The sequence below is a fragment of the Hyperoodon ampullatus genome (assembly GCF_949752795.1).
Source record: "Hyperoodon ampullatus genome assembly, chromosome: 17".
Lineage (NCBI taxonomy): Eukaryota > Metazoa > Chordata > Mammalia > Artiodactyla > Ziphiidae > Hyperoodon > Hyperoodon ampullatus.
Window position 1 is genome coordinate 59,576,429 of NC_136930.1, and position 22,201 is coordinate 59,598,629.

The window sequence follows — 22,201 nt, forward strand, 5'->3', positions numbered from 1 at the left end:
AGGCAGTGCGTACGCGCAATCTGGGGTATTAATAAGGAAATCCGTGCGGCTTTGGTGAATGGGGCGTGTATGGTATGATGGGGGAGGGGTTTGTATGGGGTGGAAACAGTTATCAGACGGCCAGAGTCAGGATTTCTCTCTTTTCTTTTTTTTTTAACATCTTTAAGGATTTCTCTTAATTTTGACATGTTGAATGCACATCAAGGTCTAAGAGAAAGAAATTCAGGAACTAGAAAATGTGGTCTTTTCCTTTATAGAAAAAGGTCAAGCCGCTCCTTACCCCACCCCTGGCGCTTCCCCTTCCCCTGCTCCCGTCTCTGCTTTCTGTAGCTCTGTAAGTTAAGTTTAGGGTTATTTATGTTTGCTAACATTTTCTGCCTCTGTGCAGCTAGAATATAAACTGGGAGGCAGGGGTCTTTGCCACTTTTGGTCACTGATGTCACACATGAGGCATTCAGTAAATATCTGCTGAATGAAATAACAGAGGGCTCAGAGGGTCTGTACCTTGACACTGCGTCTGTCTTACAGTGTTGAAAAGACCCGTCACTTCTGAGGAACTCCTGACTCCCGGGGCTCCGTATGCAAGGAAGACATTCACGGTAGGCTCATCATTTGGTTTTTCTCCCGTGCTGCTCGTTTGTCTGGGCCATGTCAACATGGCAGTGTGTCCATATGTAGCTTAGGGACGGAACTAAAAAGCTTCTCCCAATTTCCCTTTTGTTTTGAGCATGATTATAATAGTAGACTTTCTTGACCTTTAGGCACTAAAATGCATTAGGACTTGACATAATTTATTATTAATACAGCATTTAAAATTCCTTTTGATGTGTCCTTAAAAAAAAGATTTCCATTATGTACTTATTCTAATATAATGACAGATTCAAAGGCAGATGGTAGAACAAATCATGCTAATAATCCCTTTTGCATTATAGTTAATTCTAAAATTTATGTAAGACATGAGGGAAGTCTTTAGAGAAAACTATGGCATAGATTGTTCTACCATAAGGAATGACTTTTTTGACAATGTTATCATGCCTTGAGTTATACAAGCACCTGATTTGGGCGCACTGCGTACCTGTGAGCACCTCCTGACCACCTGCCCTTTCTTGAAGGTCCTTCAGCCTTCCTTCTACTCCTAGGGTCTCACTGGTATTCTTTTATTTTCTTTTTTTTTGGCCGCACCCTGAGGCCTGTGGAACTTCCCTGACCAGGGATCGGACCCATGCCTCCTGCAGTGGAAATATGGTGTCTTAACCGCTGGACCACTAGGGAAGTCCCCCACTGGTCTTCTTCAAACAGAATCCATGTTCTCTGCTTGACATCACCTCACGCACTTCCTGTCGACTTGCCTCTGTCTCTTTGTCTCCTCACATGTACATTGACGTCTTCTTTAAAATACTTCTCATCTTTCCTGTAGTCTTCTAATTTTTGTTTTAATACCTCAGGGTGGGGAAAAAGCTTTCCACACTCATTTGTGCTACGAACATTTGTTGAGGACTGCTTCACGTTCTGAGCACTATGGAATTAAAACAGGATGGGTCCAGTCCTAGCCAGTCAATATGAAAAAAGCACTGGTAATATGTCTGTATCAGGGAAAAGGTAAACTGCACATTTGGAAGTGCAATCAGGTACAATGAACTAATAATAGCAGCAAACCCTAAAGCCAATGAAGTACCTAATAAAGAACTCCTCAGACAAGCAAAAACTAATAAGAGTTCATCGACACTAAAACCTGCCCTAAAAGTCTTTCTGAGAATGGTCACAAAAACTTCAGTTGCTTCCCTACTTTTCCTCAGTCTCCAGCATCCAAGAGACATTGGATTGTATTTTTTAGCTGTATTTCTTTTTGGTTTTAAATATCAATGCCAGCATTGCTAGTAATTGACTGTGAATGGCTGTCATCTCTATTTCAGTTGGGGTATGTATTAGAGACATGTCTGGGAGCCACCCAGAGAATGTAACTGGCAATTCTAATTATGATTCTATAAGGAAAGTCACCCACCAGTTTCAAACAACTTTTGGACCAGAGTCAATTTGTAAATTGTGAACTTTATGTACTTTTTCACTATCTTGGTACAGAAAATTGTGTTTCAGGAGAGCCAAGACTCTTCATGGTTTCCCCCCATTAGTAATTGAAATGGTTACTTTAAAGTTCAATGATTGTAAAGCAACTATACTCCAATAAAAAATTTTTAAAAAGTTCAGTGACGTAGCAAGATCATCAGGAAAGTATCCTTTGGATGCAGGGGAAGAGAAATTGGATCTGGAGGGAAATTTCAACCCTATTTTTTTAGATCTTCAGACTTTCCATTTGAGTCTGATATTCAACTGCATAGCAGCCTAAGAAAGAGGCCTTCTGCCAGTTATTTATTGAGTAGTGACCTCACAGAAGAAGCTTCTTTCTGCCAAACAGGTGTTTCTTGACCATGTTTTCTTCACAGAGATATAAGCCTGTGTTTGTGATAGAAGAGTCCCGTTCCCCTGACAGGGTAGAGATGAAGTGGAGAAGAGGTATCTCATGGCATGTCTTTAGTCTTGGCTTTTCTCTGTCTTGGAAGGGCGGGCACACTGCCAGGGACCGTCTGCTGATGGCTAATTGTGGTTTTCCTCTCTAGATTGTTGGTGACGCAGTAGGCTGGGGCTTTGTGGTGCGAGGCAGTAAGCCATGCCACATCCAGGCCGTGGATCCCAGTGGCCCAGCAGCCGCTGCAGGAATGAAGGTACCTCCAGTACAGCAGTGTCTAAATACTTCTCGCTTTATTTCATTGTTTGGTGCCATCTGTACTTTCTCTCCCTGCGTGTTTTGGTCCCATTTTTGTCATTTCCTTTTCCCTTTCTGAATGGGGGTGAAATGAAGCCAAGAGTGTATGAGGTAGCAACTAAAAGGATAAGTTTTTCTATCGCTCGGACTATTGCCTTCTTGGTCTCCAAACCTCCCTCGGTATTTTACATTTCTCTCCTGAACCAATACTGAATTTGAAAAAAAGTTTCTTTTTGCTTAAATCTTATACAGTAATTGTACTGCTTTTGTTCAAAGTATATACTTGTGGTGTTTAAGCAGCCAAGACACAAGAAACAGTAAATAGTGAGAAAAAGAGAACAAAAGTTGTGGAGTTTGGAAGAGGAGATCTGGATTATTTTATTGGTTTTTACTACTTACTAGCTCTTTGAACAAGTTCTGCAACATCTCAGAGCCTGTTTCCTCCTCTCTGAAATGATAATCATATTTCATTCTGCTGTTTTATGGATTAAATATGTCAAAACATTTGATAAAGTACAAAGAACTACACAAACATCAAGAAACTGAGTGAATTGTGTAAGATTTTTGAAAATAATTTTTACACATTTTTAGTATTAAAGTAATGAATATAGAGTCAAGAAAATTTGGAAAATACACACAGGCAGAAAAAAAAATGATAACTGCCTATAATCTTTCCTAGCTTAGAGATAACCACTCTTTACATTTTTAAGCAGCTCTTTTGAAGTATAATTGACATACATTAAAGTGTATCACTGTTAACATTTTGATTTATATTCTTCCAGACTTCTTCTATGTATGTATACATATATATATATATATATATATATATACGTATAAGTATATATATACACATTGTTTTTATTTGTAAAGAAATATGGTATAAGAGGATATTGAGAGCACTGGTTTTCTGCTTCAAAACACCTTTATCGGGCTTCCCTGGTGGTGCAGTGGTTGACAGTCCGCCTGCCGATGCGGGGGACACGGGTTTGTGCCCCGGTCCGGGAGGATCCCGCATGCCGCGGAGCGGCTGGGCCCGTGAGCCATGGCCGCTGAGCCTGCGCGTCCAGAGCCTGCGCGTCCGGACCCTGTGCTCCGCAACCGGAGAGGCCACAGCAGTGAGGGGCCCGCGTACCGCAGGAAAACAAAAAACAAAAAAAAAACACCTTTATCTAGCACAGTTTTGTTCTGTCATCTGTAAAACATTTCACAGAGGGTATTTATCTCTTGATTATCTGGGGCCATGGGAGGATGCAGAAGGCTTGAAAGCCACAGATTATTCCCCCCTTTATTTCTTCAATACTTTCATCCTCTCTCCTCAGTCCTTTTCCTAGAGCAGTAAACCAGTGAAGCAATGACATGGTTTGGATCTCCACAGCTCTGGTTTCCAGCACTTACCCTCTGGCAATGGTTTACCTACTAGAAAAGAGAGATGGGCAGCCGAGAGCAGCTCAAGGGAGCACAGAGCAGAGATTACGGCCAGTCTGGGTAACGGATGCTGGTAGGATTCAGGATTGACTCTGCCCCCTGATTTGAACACCTCCTTCATACAGGGAGGCACAGGCTTGCTGTGTCTTGTGCTCTGGGTAAATTACAGAAGCCTCGTTGGCTAAGTCCATCTGTATTAGAGGCCCTTCCTACATCCTCAGTATTGCAGTGGGCACAGCACCAAACAAACCCAGAGCAGGAAAGTTGGCCAGGAGCATTTGTATCTGCGCTGAGGCTGAATTTTTCATTTTCTAATGGAACTCTTGGCTATGGTAAGAGTTTTATATTTTATTCCCACAGTAAAGTACCTCAGTATAAATTATTTCTGGCAGCGTGCTTTGGTTCGGAGCGTGCACTCACTCACATGGGGCTTGAAGCATACTTCCTTTGGGGAAAGCAATGGATTTACATTGCAGCTAAAGACCTTGTTTTGCTTAGCCAGGTGTATTTCATTGATTTTAGTCCATCTTTATTGATTAACATGCATAACTGTTCTAGACATTGTCAGTTGATTTCTTAGTTAACTTCTGAATGTACATACCCTGATAGATGGGTAACCTGATACACTTTTGTCAATTTCAGAAGCTAACACTTCACACGGTTTATATTCTTAGTTTCTCAGGGGTTCGTACAATGGTTTTCATATGTTGTAGGGCAGTACAGAATTCAGTAGAACAGCGTTTCCAAAATTGTATTATACAGCTCTCTGGTCCAGCAAAATATCCTGTCCTGAGGTTCTGTGATCAAAACAGTTTTCAACTGCTGCACAGTTTATTCCCCTCTTGGAAACCTACAAAAAGCACATTAGCATACTAAAAATGCTGGGAAATCCAGCTGGGGAAAAAAATCTGTTTAAATTATCTAACACAACATTTATCACTGAAATGAAATCTTAAAATATAGCCCTGTTCTAAAAACCTGCTTCTGATCAAATTCTGTATTAGAATGACTGTATTGAGATATTTTTGAATTATACTATTGGTTAAATGAAAATGACAGGGAATACCATGCTCTTCCATGTAATTTACTTGTGTATGTTCATTTAAATCCATTACTTTGTTATAAAAAACACTGAATGAATTCTTTCGTATATTTACCATATGTATTTGTTATAGAATAACTTATATAAAAAGCCCTTTGTATAACCCAGGGGTTCCCAACTCCCGGGCCGCAGACCGGTACTGGTCCGTGGCCTCTTAGGAACCGGGCCACACGGCAGGAAGGTGAGCGGCTGTTGATTATGCGGAGCTTCATCTGCCGCTCCCCATCGCTAGTGTTACCACCCCCGCCCCGGTCCAGGGAAAAATTGTCTTCCACGAAACCGGTCCCTGGTGCCAGAAAGGTCAGGGACCGCTGGTATAACCCAATCCTGAAGGCTTGTTACCACCAACCTGTCACATCACTGCTGCTCTTGAACTTCAGGGCAGCGTGTCTGGTTGTGTGGAGCTCAGCTGGGGGGATGGGGGTGTGCAGCGGGGGTGACCGTACAAGAGCCTGTCCTGGGGAAGGATCTGGTGACCTGGGCAGTGATCAACCTGCTTGGTCTGGGTGGTAGAAATTTCCCATCTGGTCAGAAGCCTCCTTTTAGCACCTCTGACTGGCAAGAGCTGACCCAGGACAGTGAAAAGCATCCCACTTTGCCTTCCATGGCAGTGTCTACGTGGAAGACCAGGCTCACGTCTCAGGTCTCAGCCCTCGTTTTCTCCTACTTTCCAATGTAGACAAAGCTTTACATCTGGGCCTTTGTGACCTTTCCATCCAGCGGAATTTTTCTACTTTTACTGTGGCTGCTTAATTTCACTGCTTTCCTTGCCAAAACAGAAATCGTTTTGTAACTAGTTTTTGTATGTTTACCATTTCTCGCTTTTTTTTTTAATTTTTGAATTCTATTTTATTTATTTTTTTATACAGCAGGTACTTATTAGTTATCCATTTTATACATATTAGTGTATACATGTCAATCCCAGTCTCCCAGTTCATCCCACCCCCCCACCCCCCGCCGCTTTCCCCTCTTGGTGTCCATACATTTGTTCTCTACGTCTGTGTCTCTATTTCTACACTGCAAACCAGTTCATCTGTACCATTTTTCTAGGTTCCACATATATGTGTTAATATACTATATTTCTTTATATCTTTCTGACTTACTTCACTCTGTATGACAGTCTGTAGATCCATCCACATCTCTACAAATGACCCAATTTCGTTCCTTTTTATGGCTGAGCAATATTCCATTGTATATATGTACCACATCTTCTTTATCCATTTGTCTGTCGATGGGCATTTAGGTTGCTTCCATGACCTGGCTATTGTAAATAGTGCTGCAATGAACATTGGGGTGCATGTCTCTTTTTGAATTATGGTATTCTCTGGGTATATGCCCAGTAGTGGGATTGCTGGGTCATATGGTAATTCTATTTTTAGTTTTTGAAGGAACCTCCATACTGTTCTCCATAGTGGCTGTATCAATTTACCTTCCCACCAACAGTGCAAGAGGGTTCCCTTTTCTCCACACCCTCTTCAGCATTTATTTTTTGTAGATTTTCTGATGATGCCCAGTCTAACTGGTGTGAGGTGATACCTCATTGTGGTTTTGATTTGCATTTCTCTAATAATTAGTGATGTTGAGCAGCTGTTCATGTGCCTCTTGGCCATCTGTATGTATTCTTTGGAGAAATGTCCATTCAAGTCGTCTGCCCATTTTTTGTTTGTTTTTTAATATTGAGCTACATGAGCTGATTATATATTTTGGAGATTAATCCTTTGTTGGTTGATTCGTTTGCAAATATTTTCTCCCATTCTGAGGGTTGTCTTTTCCTCTTGTTTGTAGTTTCCTTTGCTTTGCAAAAGCTTTTAAGTTTCATTAGGTCCCATTTGTTTATTTTTGTTTTTATTTCCATTACTCTAAGAGGTGGATCAAAAAAGATCTTGCTGTGATTTATGTCAAAGAGTGTTCTTCCTGTGTTTTCCTCTAAGAGTTGTATAATGTCCAGTCTTACATTTAGGTCTCTAATCCATTTTGAGGTTTTTTTGTGTGTATGGTGTCAGGGAGTGTTCTAATTTCATTCCTTTATATGTAGCTGTCCAGTTTTCCCATCACCACTTATTAAAGAGACTGTCTTTTCTCCACTGTATATCCTTGCCTCCTTTGTCATAGATTAGTTGACCATAGGTGCGTGGGTTTATCTCTGGGCTTTCAATCCTGTTCCATTGATCTATGTTTCTGTTTTTGTGCCAGTACCATATTGTCTTGATTACTGTAGTATAGTCTGAAGTCAGGGAGTCTGATTCACCAGCTCTGTTTTTTCCCCTCAAGACTCTTTGGCTATGCGGGGTCTTTTGTGTTTCCATACAAATTTTAAGATTTTTTGTCCTAGTTCTGTAAAAAATGCCATTGGTAATTTGATAGGGATTGCACTGAATCTGTAGATTGCTTTGGGTAGTATAGTCGTTTTCACAATATTGATTCTTCCAATGCAAGAACATGGTATATCTCTCCATCTGTTTGTGTCATCTTTGATTTCTTTCATCAGTGTCTTATAGTTTTTTGAGTACAGGTCTTTGACCTCCTTAGGTAGGTTTATTCCTAGGTATATTATTCTTTTGGTTGCAATGGTGAACGGGATTGTTTCCTTAATTTCCCTCTCTGATCTTTCGTTGTTAGTGTATAGGAATGCAGGAGATTTCTGTGCATTAATTTTCTGTCCTGCAACTTTACCAAATTCATTGATTAGCTCTAGTAGTTTTCTGGTGGCATCTTTAGGACTCTCTATGTATAGTATATCATCTGCAAACAGTAACAGTTTTACTTCTTCTTTTCCAATTTGTATTCCTTTTATTTATTTTTCTTCTCTGATTGCCATGGCTAGGACTTCCAAAACTATGATGAATAATAGTGGCGAGAGTGGACATCCTTGTCTTGTTTCTGATCTTTGAGGAAATACTTTCAGTTTTTCACCATTGAGAATGATGTTTGCTGTGGGTTTGTTGTATATGGCCTTTATTATGTTGAGGTAGCTTCCCTCTATGCCCACTTTATGGAGAGTTTTTATCATAAATCAGTGTTGAATTTTGTCAAAAGCTTTTTCTGCATCTATTGAGATGGTCATATGGTTTTTATTCTTCAATTTGTTAATATGATGTATCACGGTGATTGATTTGCATATATTGAAGAATCCCTTGCATCCCTGGGATAAATCCCACTTGATCATGGTGTATCATCCTTTTAATGTGTTGTTGGATTCTCTTTGCTAGTATTTTGTTGAGGATTTTTGCATCTATATTCATCAGTGATATTGGTCTGTAATTTTCTTTTTTTGTAGTATCTTTGTCTGGTTTTGGTATCAGGGTGATGGTGGCCTCTTAGAATGAGTTTGGGAGTATTACTTCCTCTGCAATTTTTTGGAAGTGTTTGAGATGGATGGGTGTTAGCTCTTCTCTAAAAGTTTGATAGAATTCACCTGTGAAGCCATCTGGTCCAGACTTTTGTTTGTTGGAAGATTTTTAATCACAGTTTCAATTTCATTACTTGTGATTGGTCTGTTCATATTTTCTACTTCTTCCTTGTTCAGCCTTGGAAGGTTATATCTTTCTAAGAATTTGTCCATTTCTCCCAGGTTGTCCGTTTTATTGGCTTAGAGTTGCATGTAGTAGTCCCTTAAGATGCTTTGTATTTGTGTGGTCCATTGTAACTTCTCCTTTTTCATTTGTAACTTTATTGATTTGAGTCCTCTCCCTCTTTTTCTTGATGAGTCTGGCTAAAGGTTTATCAATTTTGTTTTTCTTCTCAAAGAATGAGCTTTTAGTTTTATTGATCTTTGCTGTTGTTTTCTTTGTTGCTATCTCATTTATTTCTGCTCTGATCTTTCTGATTTCTTTCCTTCTGCTAACTTTGAGTTTTGTTTGTTCTTCTTTCTCTAGTTCCTTTAGGTGTAAGGTTAGATTGTTTATTTGAGATTTTTCTTGTTTCTTGAGGTAGACTTGTATTGCTATAAACTTCACTCTTGGAACTGCTTTTGCTGCATCCCATAGGTTTTGGATCATCGTGTTTTCATTGTCATTTGTCTCTACGTATTTTTTATTTCCTCTTTGATTTCTTCAGCAATCTCTTGGTTATTTAGTAACATATTCTTTATCCTCCATGTGTTTGTGTTTTTTACGTTTTTTTCCCCGTAATTGATTTCTAATCTCATAGCGTTGTGGTCAGAAAAGATGCTTGATATGATTTCAATTTTCTTAAATTTACCAAGGCTTGATTTGTGACCCAAGATGTGTTCTATCCTGGAGAATGTCCCATGTGCACTTGAGAAGAAAGTGTAATCTGCTGTTTTTGGATGGAATGTCCCATAAATATCAATTAAGCCTATCTGGTCTATTGTGTCATTTAAGGCTTGTTTTTCCTTATTAATTTTCTGTCTCTGTGATCTGTCCATTGGTGTAAGTGAGGTGTTAAAGTCCCCCAGTCTTATTGTGTTACTGTTGATTTCCTCTTTTATAGCTGTTAGCAGTTGCCTTATGTATTGAGGTGCTCCTAGGTTGGGTGCGTATATATTTATAATTGTTATATCTTCTTCTTGGATTGATCCCTTGATCATTATGTAGTGTCTTTCCTTGTCTCTTGCAACATTCTTTATTTTAAAGTCTAGTTTGTCTGATATAAGTATTGTTACTGTAGCTTTCTTTTGATTTCCATTTGCATGGAATATCTTTTTCTATCCCCTCACTTTCAGTCTGTATGTGTCCCTAGGTCTGAAATGGGTCTCTTGTTGACAGCGTATATATGGGTCTTGTTTTTGTATCCATTCAGCAAGCCTGTGTCTTTTGGTTGGAGCATTTAATCCATTCACGTTTAAGGTAATTATCAATATATATGTTCCTATGACCATTGTCTTAATTGTTTTGGGTTTGTTTTTGTAGGTCCTTTTCTTCTCTTGTGTTTCCCATTTAGAGAAGTTCCTTTAGCATTTGTTGTAGAGCTGGTTTGGTGGTGCTGAATTCTCTTAGCTTTTGCTTGTCTGTGAAGCTTTTGATTTTTCCATCACATCTGATTGAGATCCTTGCCGGGTAGAGTAATGTTGGTTGTAGTCTTTTCCTTTTCATCACTTTAAATATATCGTGCCACTCCCTTCTGGCTTGTAGAGTGTCTGCTGAGAAATCAGCTTTTAACCTTGTGGGAGTTCCCTTGTATGTTGTCATTTTTCCCTTGTTGCTTTCAATAATTTTTCTTTGTCTTTAATTTTTATCAATTTGATTACTATGTGTCTTGGCGTGTTTCTCCTTGGGTTTATCCTGCCTGGGATTCTCTGTGCTTCCTGGATTTGAGTGGCTATTTCTTTTCCCATGTTAAGGAAGTTTTTGACTCTAATCTCTTCATATATTTCCTTGGGTCCTTTCTCTCTCTCCTCCTTCTGGGACCCCTATAATGTGAATGTTGGTGCATTTAATGTTGTCCCAGAGGTCTCTTAGGCTGCCTTCATTTCTTTTCATTCTTTTTTCTTTATTCTGTTCCACAGCAGTGAATTCCACCATTCTGTCTCCCAAGTGACTTATCCGTTCTTCTGCCTCAGTTATTCTGCTATTGATTCCTTCTAGTGTATTTTTCATTTCAGTTATTGTATTGTTCATCTCTGTTTGTTTGTTCTTTAATTCTTCTAGGTCTTTGTTAAGCATTTCTTGCATCTTCTTGATCTTTGCCTCCATTCTTTTTACAAGGTTCTGGATCATCTTCACTATCATTATTCTGAATTCTTTTTCTGGAAGATTGCCTATCTCTACTTCATTTAGTTGTTTTTCTGGGGGGGTTATCTTGTTCCTTCATCTGCTACAAAATCCTCTGCCTTTTCTTTTTGTCTATCTTTCTGTGAATGTGGTTTTCCTTCCACAGGCTGCAGAATTGTAGTTCTTCTGCTTCTGGTGTCTGCTTCTGGTGGATGAGGCTATCTAAGAGGCTTGTCCCATTTCTCACTTTTATTTTACCTTTTAATGAGGCTTGGAAAATTTTAAGAAGTGGGTCACCAGTGTGTGGACAGGTCAGGCCCCAGAGTGAAGAGACTGAGTTTCATATTCCCCTCTTAACATTTCTCGACCTTTCCAGACCCAGAGAAGAGCTCTTTGCCTGGTTTAAAGGGAACCCTTCCCCCATGATGAGGGGAGGCTGTCACGCCTGTATTAAAATTTCCTTCTCTAGAAGTTCTGGAAGAACTCCAGAGAAAATGTGTCCTTAGGGAGAGTGATAAGATCCACTCAAATCCTTTTATGGATGGGATGGAGAAGTCTGTGATCTAGCCCCAATTCCCAGAACTCTTCATACTCACAACCTCCTCGTAGCTGACTCAGGCTGCTGGGGGTGGGTGAAGCAGCTAGGTTGCAGGAGGGGATTGCTGAGATGTAGGCCAGGGAAGGTTCCACCTTGACTTCAGTTGTAAATGGAATTGAGTTTTTTTTTTTTTTTTTTTTTTTTTTTTTTGTGGTACGCGGGCCTCTCACTGTTGTGGCCTCTCCCGTTGCGGAGCACAGGCTCCGGATGCGCAGGCTCAGCAGCCATGGCTCACGGGCCCAGCCGCTCCGCGGCATATGGGATCCTCCCAGACCGGGGCACGAACCCGTATCCCCTGCATCGGCAGGCGGACTCTCAACCACTGCGCCACCAGGGAGGCCCGGAATTGAGTTTTAAGTGTTTTGGTCAAAAGACTTTTGCAGCATCTCCAGCTTGTTTGAAGATTTTATTTTTGCTCTAGTCCATTTCCCTTCTTCCCTTCCAATTACCTTCTCCTCCTCATGCAGTAATAGCGTATTTGTCCCCAGAGACCAAAAAGGGAACAGATGTTACCAGAGGCCCGAAACTATAATCTTACTTTTCAGTTTTGTCTCAATCAAGATGAACAAACAAAAAAGAACAATTAATTACACCTTTGCTGATAAGTTTCTACATTATTTCATATTCCTCTCCACCCCCTTATGGCCTAGAGAACAACAGCAGTAGTATCATTAGAATTCTCACTTGATCCACCATTTTTTAATTTGGAGTTATTTTTATTTTGAAGATTCTTTTACCTAAAAAATGAAATCTGTAAACCTCTGGCTTAGAAGACCTTTCCTTGGCATTGCAACTCTAGAATGGAACATGAAATACAGGACCCATCGAGGTTGAGTCAACCCATGCAATGCATTTTCATCTGAAAGAGGTTGTTCTGTACATTTTCCCTTTGGCCACCCTTCACTCATCCTTTAGCAATTCCATACCAGTAACTTCTGGTTCACTTCAACACAATGGGGAAAGGAGGAAAGAAGAGAAAAAAACAATAATTTATTGAGTGTCTTCTGTATGCCTGACCTTGCACCATGCTAGCCCCTTTCTGTACATGAGTCCACTTCATATCAGCAGCTAAATACTAAAATCCTGAAGGAAGAAATAATTCCAGGAGGAATACTTCTATTTCTTACCTCTTTTCATCTGCTTTGAAAAGGAATAAAGTTCCTTCCCCAGAATAGTCTACTGGCTACAGTCTAATGAATATCACTTACACTTGGCTTCATGTCGCAACCTTTAATGACATCCTCTTTTCTGATTTTATCACATCAAGTCTAAACCCATTTCTGGGTCGCATTCTCTATCATAACTTCATTTTCCCTGATCCTCTAGTAGCTATCTTCCACTCTAGTCAGGGCAGAATTTTTACATTTCACAGATACATCATGAGTGTGCCTAGGTCTTCCCCTCAAGTAAATCTAATTACTTGACTCTGATTGTTAAAACCTTATTGGCTTCCCGTGACAATGAAAATAAATTCCAGACACCTTCTATGGCCCTCAAAGAACATGATCTGGGCCCTTTTGATTAGAACATTATCTTTAACCCTGTTTTGCTTGCAACTCCATTGGCCTCAGGCTGAATGACTGGTTCCATTGTTGTCATTCAAGTCTCAGATTCAATGTCAATTTTTCAGGGAAGACTTTCTTAAATACCCTGTCTTCCTCCAGTTACTCTTTATCATATTACCCTGTCTTGTTTTTTCAAGACATAACATTTATCAGAATCAGATAATAGTACTTAACATTTATTATTTATCTGTCTCCAGTAGCTCCATAAATGTACGGACCTTGTTGTCTGTCTCAACTACTATATTCCCAGTACTCAGCACAATTCCCGGCATTTAGTAAGCACTGGAAGCAAATTTGTTGAATGATCCAGTGAATCGGTGCTTCTATAGAAAGGCTAAGGAATTCACTCATTGAACACCTGCATTGTGTTCCCATGCATTTCACACACATTATCTCTTTTATTGTTCTTATACCTTTTGAAGGGGGGGGTCGTGTCCTCCCTACCTTGCAAATGAGGAAACTGAGACCCAGTTAATCCTTTTCCCAAGGTCACCCAGCTTGTAAATGTTAGAGCTAGGTTAGAACCTGGTCTCTCCACCCCAACGTCCTCATAATGCTTCCTATTGCATTACTTCAAAAAATACAAACCCACGAGGCAGAGCCCAATAGATGATATAGTCCAATAAAACCTTAAACCCTTTGTGAACTGCTATTGGCTGCATGACCTTTCATGTCTCTTGAGTGGAGAATTTGTATTCAATTCAAGATGAATTGTTGCGGTGGTCAGACGTTCACCTGCCTTGGCTTGAAGAAGATCAAATAAATGATGTTTATTCTTGGCAGCAGCCCCTCACCTAGGTCAGGGCTAGATCTTGCAGGGTCATCCAAGTGAAAGATGTAACAAAAAATGCACTTCTGTTTGTTTAATCAAACACTTACCAGAGCAAACCATTCAGCCTTCAGACTGTGAAGGAATTTGAGCCATATTTACAAATAAGAAACAAAAGATATCCTTGCTCTTTTCTGGAAAGTTTATTTTTTTCTGGTGGTAATAATTAAATCCTGTGAGAAACAGTATTCAAGTTCACGCAACCCTATGCCAACTCTCAGAGGGATTTCAAGACTCCTGGCTTCTTTTCTTGTTTCCTGCTGTGATGAATTGATGGATGTGGATGTATGGGACCTTTTTGCCCTGTTTGTTTGTTTCTTTGTATGTTTATATGGAGACAAAACCATCTGAGTCAGAGTAAGGAATTAGTGGCCATTGTGTTCTTTTCTTCTCCTTTCAAAAATTCCCATTTCTCATTTAGAAGAAAATGTCAAAATCCTGCTTTTTGATCTTTCCTCCCCATGTCCACAAATGTGTATATTCCATGGAATTTTCCTCCTGAACCAAAAGAGGCCAGGTTGGGCAAACCATCCCAAGTCCCTAATTCATTTAGCCAGGACAGTTTGGGCACTGAAGTAGCAAATGGTGGGATGATAATCAACACATGTGAAAAAAATTGCATACTGTGATATTTTAAAAGTAGTTCCTTTCCAGTTGAGTTCAGAAAAGTCATATGTGTGGATAAAAAGGGTTGTCTGATGCACTGTGCTATGTCTTATTCTAGCGGAGTTGTCAGTTTCTCAGTCAACAGGAAGTGGAAGGGTCAGTGTCCCTTTGCTCATCATTGGGCATGGTGGGCGGAGAGAGATGACCACTCTCTCTGTGGGGGACCCTACCAGCACTAGAGGCCACTTCTCAGGGCCTTAGCTCAGACCTCTTTTCTGCTCCATGCCCTTCCTTGGCGGTGAACCATCCCTCATGTCAAGCGCTGGCAGCCCTGGAGAAGACAGGGCAACTCTGCACAGTTCTTTGTTCACTTAGTATTTCTTCTTCTTTTTTTTTTTTTTTTTTTTTTGCAGTACGCGGGCCTGTCACTGTTGTGGCCTCTGCCGCTGCGGAGCACAGGCTCCGGACGCGCAGGCTCAGTGGCCATGGCTCACGGGCCCAGCCGCTCCACAGCATGTGGGATCTTCCCAGACCGGGGCACGAACCCGTGTCCCCTGCATCGGCAGACGGACTCCCAACCACTGCGCCACCAGGGAAGCTCCACTTAGTATTTCTTGACCACCTACCATGAGCCAGACATCATGTTAGGCCTTCATGGGATTTAAGGTCTAAAGAGGGAGAGAGACATTCATCACATAATTCCACTCTGAAGTGTATAATTATAAACAGAGATGAGAGCTGTGAAGAAAAGGACCAGTGCTTCTCATTTGTGTAGAACAGTGGGAGGGATGAGAGGGAAACTTCCCCGAGGGAGGAATGCTTGAGGTGAGACCAAAAGAATGAATAGAAATCAAGTAAACCTAAGTGTATCTGTGTATGTATGCATGCACATGGTTGTAGTGTGTGCAGGTGTGCACACACACAAACACACACACACACACACACACACACAGGGTTTATTCCATATAGAAGAAACCCAGAATGGAACATAGTTCCTTGGAAGAAAAGAATGACAGCTAAGACTTGACTGCAGTGTAAAGAAAATTTTGGAAGGAGAGGTAGCAGTGAGTTAGAGCAGTGTTTCTCAACCTGTTCTTTATTATCTTTCCCTTAAGGAGCCTTTTCAAGACAGTTTTTTTTTCCTTACTCATCTCTCCCCCATGAAATGTGGATACCACAGATAACTATATACCTGTTTATGGACTATATGTATGTGCGTATATGTGCGTATATGTTTATACATAAAAAGAGGAAGATTGTTTTTTCATATGCCAAGAGGTAGGAAAAAAACTACCTAGGTCACCCCCAATGAAAATGCACAAGTTAGGGGAGGAAAGCTTAAGAGATTTATAAAATTGTGTTTTGAATTGAATCATAATTTTCGTACAACAGAATACACAGCTTTTTAAATTTTATTTATTTATTCATTTATTTATTTTGGCTGCACCGCGCAGCTTGCGGGATCTTATTTCCCTGACCAGGGATCAAACCTGCGCCCTCACCACTGAAAGCGCGGAGTCCTCACCACTGGACCACCAGGGAATTCCCAACACAGCTTTTAAGTATATAGTTTAATAGGTTTTGTCAAACGTATGCACCTGTGTAACTGCCAATCAGCACATAGAACATTTCCCGTACTCCAGAAAGTTCCCTCCTGCCTCTTTCCAGTCAGTCCCCTCCCACCAGAGGCAACCACTGTTACGAGTTCTGTCACCAGAAATTACTTTAGACTTAGAGTCAGACAGAATCCTGGCTCCCCTCCTCATGGCTCTGTGATGTTTGGCACATTATTTCTTTTCTCTGGGCCTTTTTCTCATCTGGTAAATGAGGACATATGTGGAGTCCTCCTCACAGGGCTGGTGAGGGAGGTGGGTTACCCTTCCTTCCCCGCAGCGTGACGGCAAGGAATACATCTTGAAGAGGTGTTCCCAGCTTGTGGAATAAGTCTGAGCATTTCTTCAATCCTGGAAATCCTTCTCAGATTCCCTGAGCGCCAGCCTTTCCACTCTAAGCTGCCATTTGCCTTGTGACCTGAGAATTCTGCCCAGTCCTCCCACTTCCCCCATGTTTCTGCTCCTAAGCTTGTCTAGAAAGCCACACTCTGCTGCATACTGAGGCTGCAAGGTCCTTTCTGACGGATTTCATCCACTAGCACTTTCAGAAATCTCCCAGAAACTGACATATATACACAACTATGTATAAAATAGATAACTAATGAGAACCTACTGTATAGCACAGGGAACTCTACTCAGTGCTCTGTGGTGACCTAAATGGGAAGGAAATCAAAGAAAGAGTGGACGTATGTATACGTATGACTGATTCACCTTCCTGTGCAGCAAGAAACTAACACAACATTGTAAAGCAACTATACTCCAATAAAAATTAATTTTAATAAAATCTCCCAGAAAATTCCCAGAAGTCATGTCTGACTTCTCCTGGCCATTCTTCTTCCTTTCATCTGACCCATCACATTCCCTTTACTTGTGGCCCATCCCACATTCACCGAGGGCTTAAGTTTCTCGTTTGTGTTTGACACCAGGTCATGTCATAAAGAGCCCAGGCTTGGGTGTCAGACACCAGATGTTTGAGGCCCAACTTCACCACTTTCATAGGACCCAGGATAACTATTTAAACTCTAGGCCTCAAATTCTTCACCTTCTTTCTTTTTTTTTTTCGGTGCGCGGGCCTCTCACTGTTGTGGCCTCTCCCGTTGCGGAGCACAGGCTCCGAACGCGCAGGCTCAGTGGCCATGGCTCACGGGCCTAGCCGCTCCGCGGCATGTGGGATCTTCCCGGACCGGGGCACGAACCCGTGTCCCCTGCATCGGCAGGTGGACTCCCAACCACTGCGCCACCAGGGAAGCCCTCATCTTCTTTTTTTAAATTGATGTATCGTTGATGGACAATATTATTTACGTTTCAGGTGTACAACGTAGTGATTAACAATTTTTAAAGGTTATTCTCCATTTATAGTTATTATAAAATTGGCTATATTCCCTGTGTTATACAATAGATTCCTGTAGCTTACGTATTTTATACGTAATAGTTTGTACCTCTCAATCCCCTACCCCTATTTGCCCTTCTCCCCTTAAATTCTTCACCTTTAAAATGGCACTTATAATAGTTACAATTAAATGAAATGTGTCCTAGCGCAGTATCTCGCTCATAATAAACAATAAGTATTTGTAGGTGTCATGTATTATATTGCTTGTTAGAATCTTTGTGTTGGTCTTCTGGCTGACTCTCGCTTAAATAAATTTATATTTACAAACACAAAACGCAGAGTAACAAAACAGTAGCCAAAATGGGATATCATGGGAAGCAGAATCTATGTAATCATATGTTTCTGCCATATTGCAGCATGCCATTACAATTCTGTCACTTTCTGAGAAATGCTAAATCTCTGTTTCTCATCTTAAAATGGCAGTGTTAATTGCTTCATGGCATGACTGTGAGGATAGATAAGGAAATGTGTATGAAGTATCAAGCCCCTTGCCTGTCACATAGTACCATTTAGTGAGCATCAGCTAACGTATTTCATCAAATATAAGGTGCATTGATCATAAGATGTGACCCGATTTCAGAGTTGTTAAAAGGTGCATCTGAAAATGAGTGATTATTGGCATTACATCAAATTTCAGCCCTACTGACTGCTGTACACATATCAGTGGGTTGGTTTTCACGTCTTGCTAAGCTTTTTAACACTGAGGTGAAACTAAACACTCTTAATCAGAACTGTAGAAAAAGGAATCTTTTACAAAGCAAAGACATGGGAAGTGTTAGAAATAACTTGGTATAATCCTGAGCTGTTCCTACGTAGATCTGCTGTGGGACCTAATACTGGCTTTCTTTGTGCTGGATCCCTGGAGACAGGAAGAAGGGCACGTACTGAGAACTGGACAGCCCTGGGGCCCTCGGGTCTTCATAGATTAGGTGGTAGCTTTATTTTTCTGGGTCACAACTAAATAATTAGTGAGCACCAAATCCTGTCAGCCCTCTGAAAGACTCCACAAAACCAGTTACCCCAAGACTGTCTCCAGGTATAAAGTCAGGGACCTCCCCAAGACTGACCTGTATCTGGAAGAAATTCAAAGATGTCCCAACCCAGGCAGGACATCTCTTTCCAAAGCTGTACTCCTGGATTTATCCATAAACAACCCAAGTATCATGGGAAGTAAAGATAAATATAGTAGTGTCTTTACTGTCTCCACTTGTGTGTGACTTACAGAAGATTCCACAGGTTAAGGCTATATATCAGTTACAATTAGCTTCCTTTATGGACGAAGTAAAATCTTCATGAACAGTGGTTAAGATTAGTATTTCTTTTTTTTAATTTATGTATTTCTTTATTTTGGGCTGCATTGGATCTTCGTTGCTGTGCATGGGCTTTCTCCAGTTGCACCGAGTGGTGGCTACTCTTCCATGCAGTGCACGGACTTATTGTGGTGGCTTCTCTTGTTCAGAGCATGGGCTCTAGGGGCACAGGCTCAGTAGTTGTGGCACATGCGCTTAGTTGCTCCGCGGCATGTGGGATCTTCCCGGACCAGGGCTCGAACCCATGTCTCCTGCATTGGCAGGCAGATTCTTAACCACTGTGCCACCAGGGAAGTCCCTAGACTAGTATTTCTTTGCCATGTAAAAGCTGGAAAAAAGTCAGTTCAAGGCTGAGATATGTCTCTGAGGTCCCTGATTTCCCACTTTTTGTGTTTTCACTTTGCTCGGCTTCCATTCGCAAGGCCACTTCATGGTCTAGGATGGCTGCTGTAACTCTAGCCATTAGGTTTACTTCCTGAAAGTTACACACACTACTTCTGTTTATATTCCATTGACTAGAATGTAACCACACATGGCCACACTTAGCTGCAAGGGAATCTGGGAAATGTTGAGTTTATTCTGGGTGACTCATGGGTTCAGTTGTATACTGGTCCCAAAAAGATATATTGAATTCCTAACTCCCAGTACCTGAGAATGTGACCTTATCTGGAAATAGGGTCTTAACAGAGGTAATCAAGTTAAGATGAGGTCATTAGGACTTAATCCAATATGACTGGTACACTTATAAAAAGAGTATATTTGGACATAGAGACAGATCCACACAGAATAAAGGTAATGTGAAGGTGTACATGGAGAAGATGACCATATGACTGGAGAGATGCATCTACAAGCCAAGGAATGCCAAAGATTGCCAGCCAACATCAGAAGCTGGAAGGTACAGGGAAGGATTCTCCCCTAGAGCCATCAGAAAGAGTATGGCCCACTCATACCTTAATTTCATACTCCTAGCCTCCAGAACTATGAGACAATGGATTTATGTTGTTTTAATCCACCCTGTTTTTGGTATTTGTCATGGTAGCCCTAGGAAACTAATATAGCGACCGTGTCCAGAAAAAAAAAAGGAGGTTCTATTAGTAAAGAGAGTGGGGACAATGGATCTTGGAGGACAACTAAGAGTTTCTGTCATTGACCAGAAAGACCTGTACAAACATCCTTCAACTAATATTTATTGAGTGCCTACTGCATATGGTACCCTGTGGGGTCTGCTGGTGGGCAAAGCAAGTGAGGCTCCTGCCCTTGTGGAGCTTCAAGTCGAGTGATGAAGCAGATATTAATTATTCACTCAAGTATTTAATTATAAACTGTAATATGTGTGTTTGGCAGGAACACTACTGGCTGCAAGACTTGAGGTCTCAGACACACATTTTTGTAAGTTTGCATATTTCATTCATTTTGAGAATTCCACACTGAAGCCTACAGAGTCATATGCTGAGTCTGCCATTTTGCCTTTAGCTTCAGAGTCTCTTAATTTCACCCATCATTTTTTTTCCTGCCAGATAAAGTCAAATATTGTTGGTATTACAGTTACAACTTACAATTGTTAGAGGAGAGCCTATGAGAGAAAGTGAAATGATGGAGAGCAAGATGAGAAAACATTAGTTTGGCAGAGTTCAGGTCACTGGAACGGGAATTATGGATGTTGAGTTGATTGAATGCTTTGTTTTGCACATTCCTGTTGCTCCTCCAGTCTCTTCTGTCTCAGTAAATATCACTACCATCCACCCAGGTGCTGGGGCCAGAGACCTAGAAGTCATGCTTCCTTTTCTCTTTTCCCTCCAATTCAAGATGCTTCCAAAATGTATCCCAAATGTACCTGTTTTTCTTTATTTTCCCAAATCCAAAGCACTGTCCTCTCTCACCAGGACTACTGTGGCTCTAACTGGGCTCCTTACAACTACTCTTGTAGCCTTATAATCCATTCCCCACCTAGCAACTGAAGAAGACAATCAGGTCTGCCATTCCCCTGCTTGAGAGCCTTTGTTGGTTTCACTTTGCAATTAGGGTAAAATCTAAAAGCGTTACCTTGGACTCACAGCCCCACGTGATCTGACCTCTACCTGTCTTTCAAATCTTCTCTCCTTGCCTCCTTCCTCTTTGCTCGCCTCCATTACCACCTTTTTAGTTCCTCAAACCAGTGATTGCTTTCTCTCCGGGAGGCATTTGCACTTGCTGTTTCCTCCACCTGGAATTCTCTTCTCATGGCTCCTTATCTTTCACACCTCACCTTACAGTCTCCTTTTTAGTTAGGATGGGGAGTCTTCATAGCATTTCTGACCACATTTCATTGGCTGGAATTGTGTTGTGTGGTCACTTCAAAGGGGCTGGGAATTTGAATATTTTATTTTCCAACTTTCACAGGGCTAGAGAAAGAGTGGATGGGATGAGGTGAGTCGAATCAAACCTACAGTATCTACCAGAGCCACTCACTTCTCTCCTTTATACCTTCATGTCTGTTTTCTTCATAGATATGTATTTATTTTCTTTGAACCTCTCTAAGACATAGGCTCTATGAGGGCAGGGATAGTATCTAATCCTTTTTCCTTTTTTAAAAAAATATTTTATTTATTTATTTATTTGGTCGTGTCAGGTCTTAGTTGTGGCAGGCGGGCTTCTTAGTTGCAGCTCGCCTGCTCTTTAGTTACAGCACATGTGCTCCTTAGTTGCGGCTTGCTGGCTCCTTAGTTGTGGCATGTGAACTCTTAGTTGCGGCATGCATGTGGGATCTAGTTCCCTGACCAGGCCCCCTGCATTGGGAACCCAGAGTCTTAAGCACTGCACCACCAGGGAAATCCCTCTAATCCTTTTTCTTTTTTAACTACGTGCTCAATGAATGTTTGTTGAGTCAATAAATTGACTTTGGTGAGTAGAGACAGTGGAGACTCAAGTCTAGGCACTATCTCTGCTTTACTAGAGTAAAATGGCTTGTTAGAGTAGCAGGTAGCCAGTGGAATTTCACTCTAGCACCTACCACACCACATGACACTTAATAGGTGCTCACTATTTTTAAAAATCTCAATTAATTGATTCCATTTATTCATCATAAATAATTGGAAGTTGATCCCCAAAGCTCTATCATTATATTCTAAGAGAGACAGAGAAATATAAAATATACTGCAGACCAGCAGCAAGCATATAATTCATATGAAAATCGCTAGCATCTTGCCTTGTACAAAGTTGGTACCCATTTTTGTTTTTTAAAAGAATTTGAGCTTGTCCATGGATGTCCAGACAATATATTATTTAAGATAAGGAGGCAGATGGCATTGAATATAGTTGTATAAAAAGGGTTTTCCCATGTAACACTTTGGG

General features: G+C 40.9%; 1 protein-coding gene across 2 annotated transcripts in view; it reads left to right on the forward strand.

Moving 5' to 3' along the window:
• DEPTOR (DEP domain containing MTOR interacting protein) overlaps nt 1-22,201 on the forward strand; it is a gene marked incomplete at its 5' end in the record, with an annotated part of 151,916 nt that overhangs the window by 106,922 nt on the left and 22,793 nt on the right. For both annotated transcript variants that reach the window (XM_079722703.1, XM_079722704.1), the window contains 2 exons: nt 529-599; nt 2,616-2,720. In XM_079722703.1, the coding sequence (XP_079578829.1) occupies nt 529-599; nt 2,616-2,720 (176 nt within the window). The remainder of the gene's footprint in view (nt 1-528; nt 600-2,615; nt 2,721-22,201) is intronic.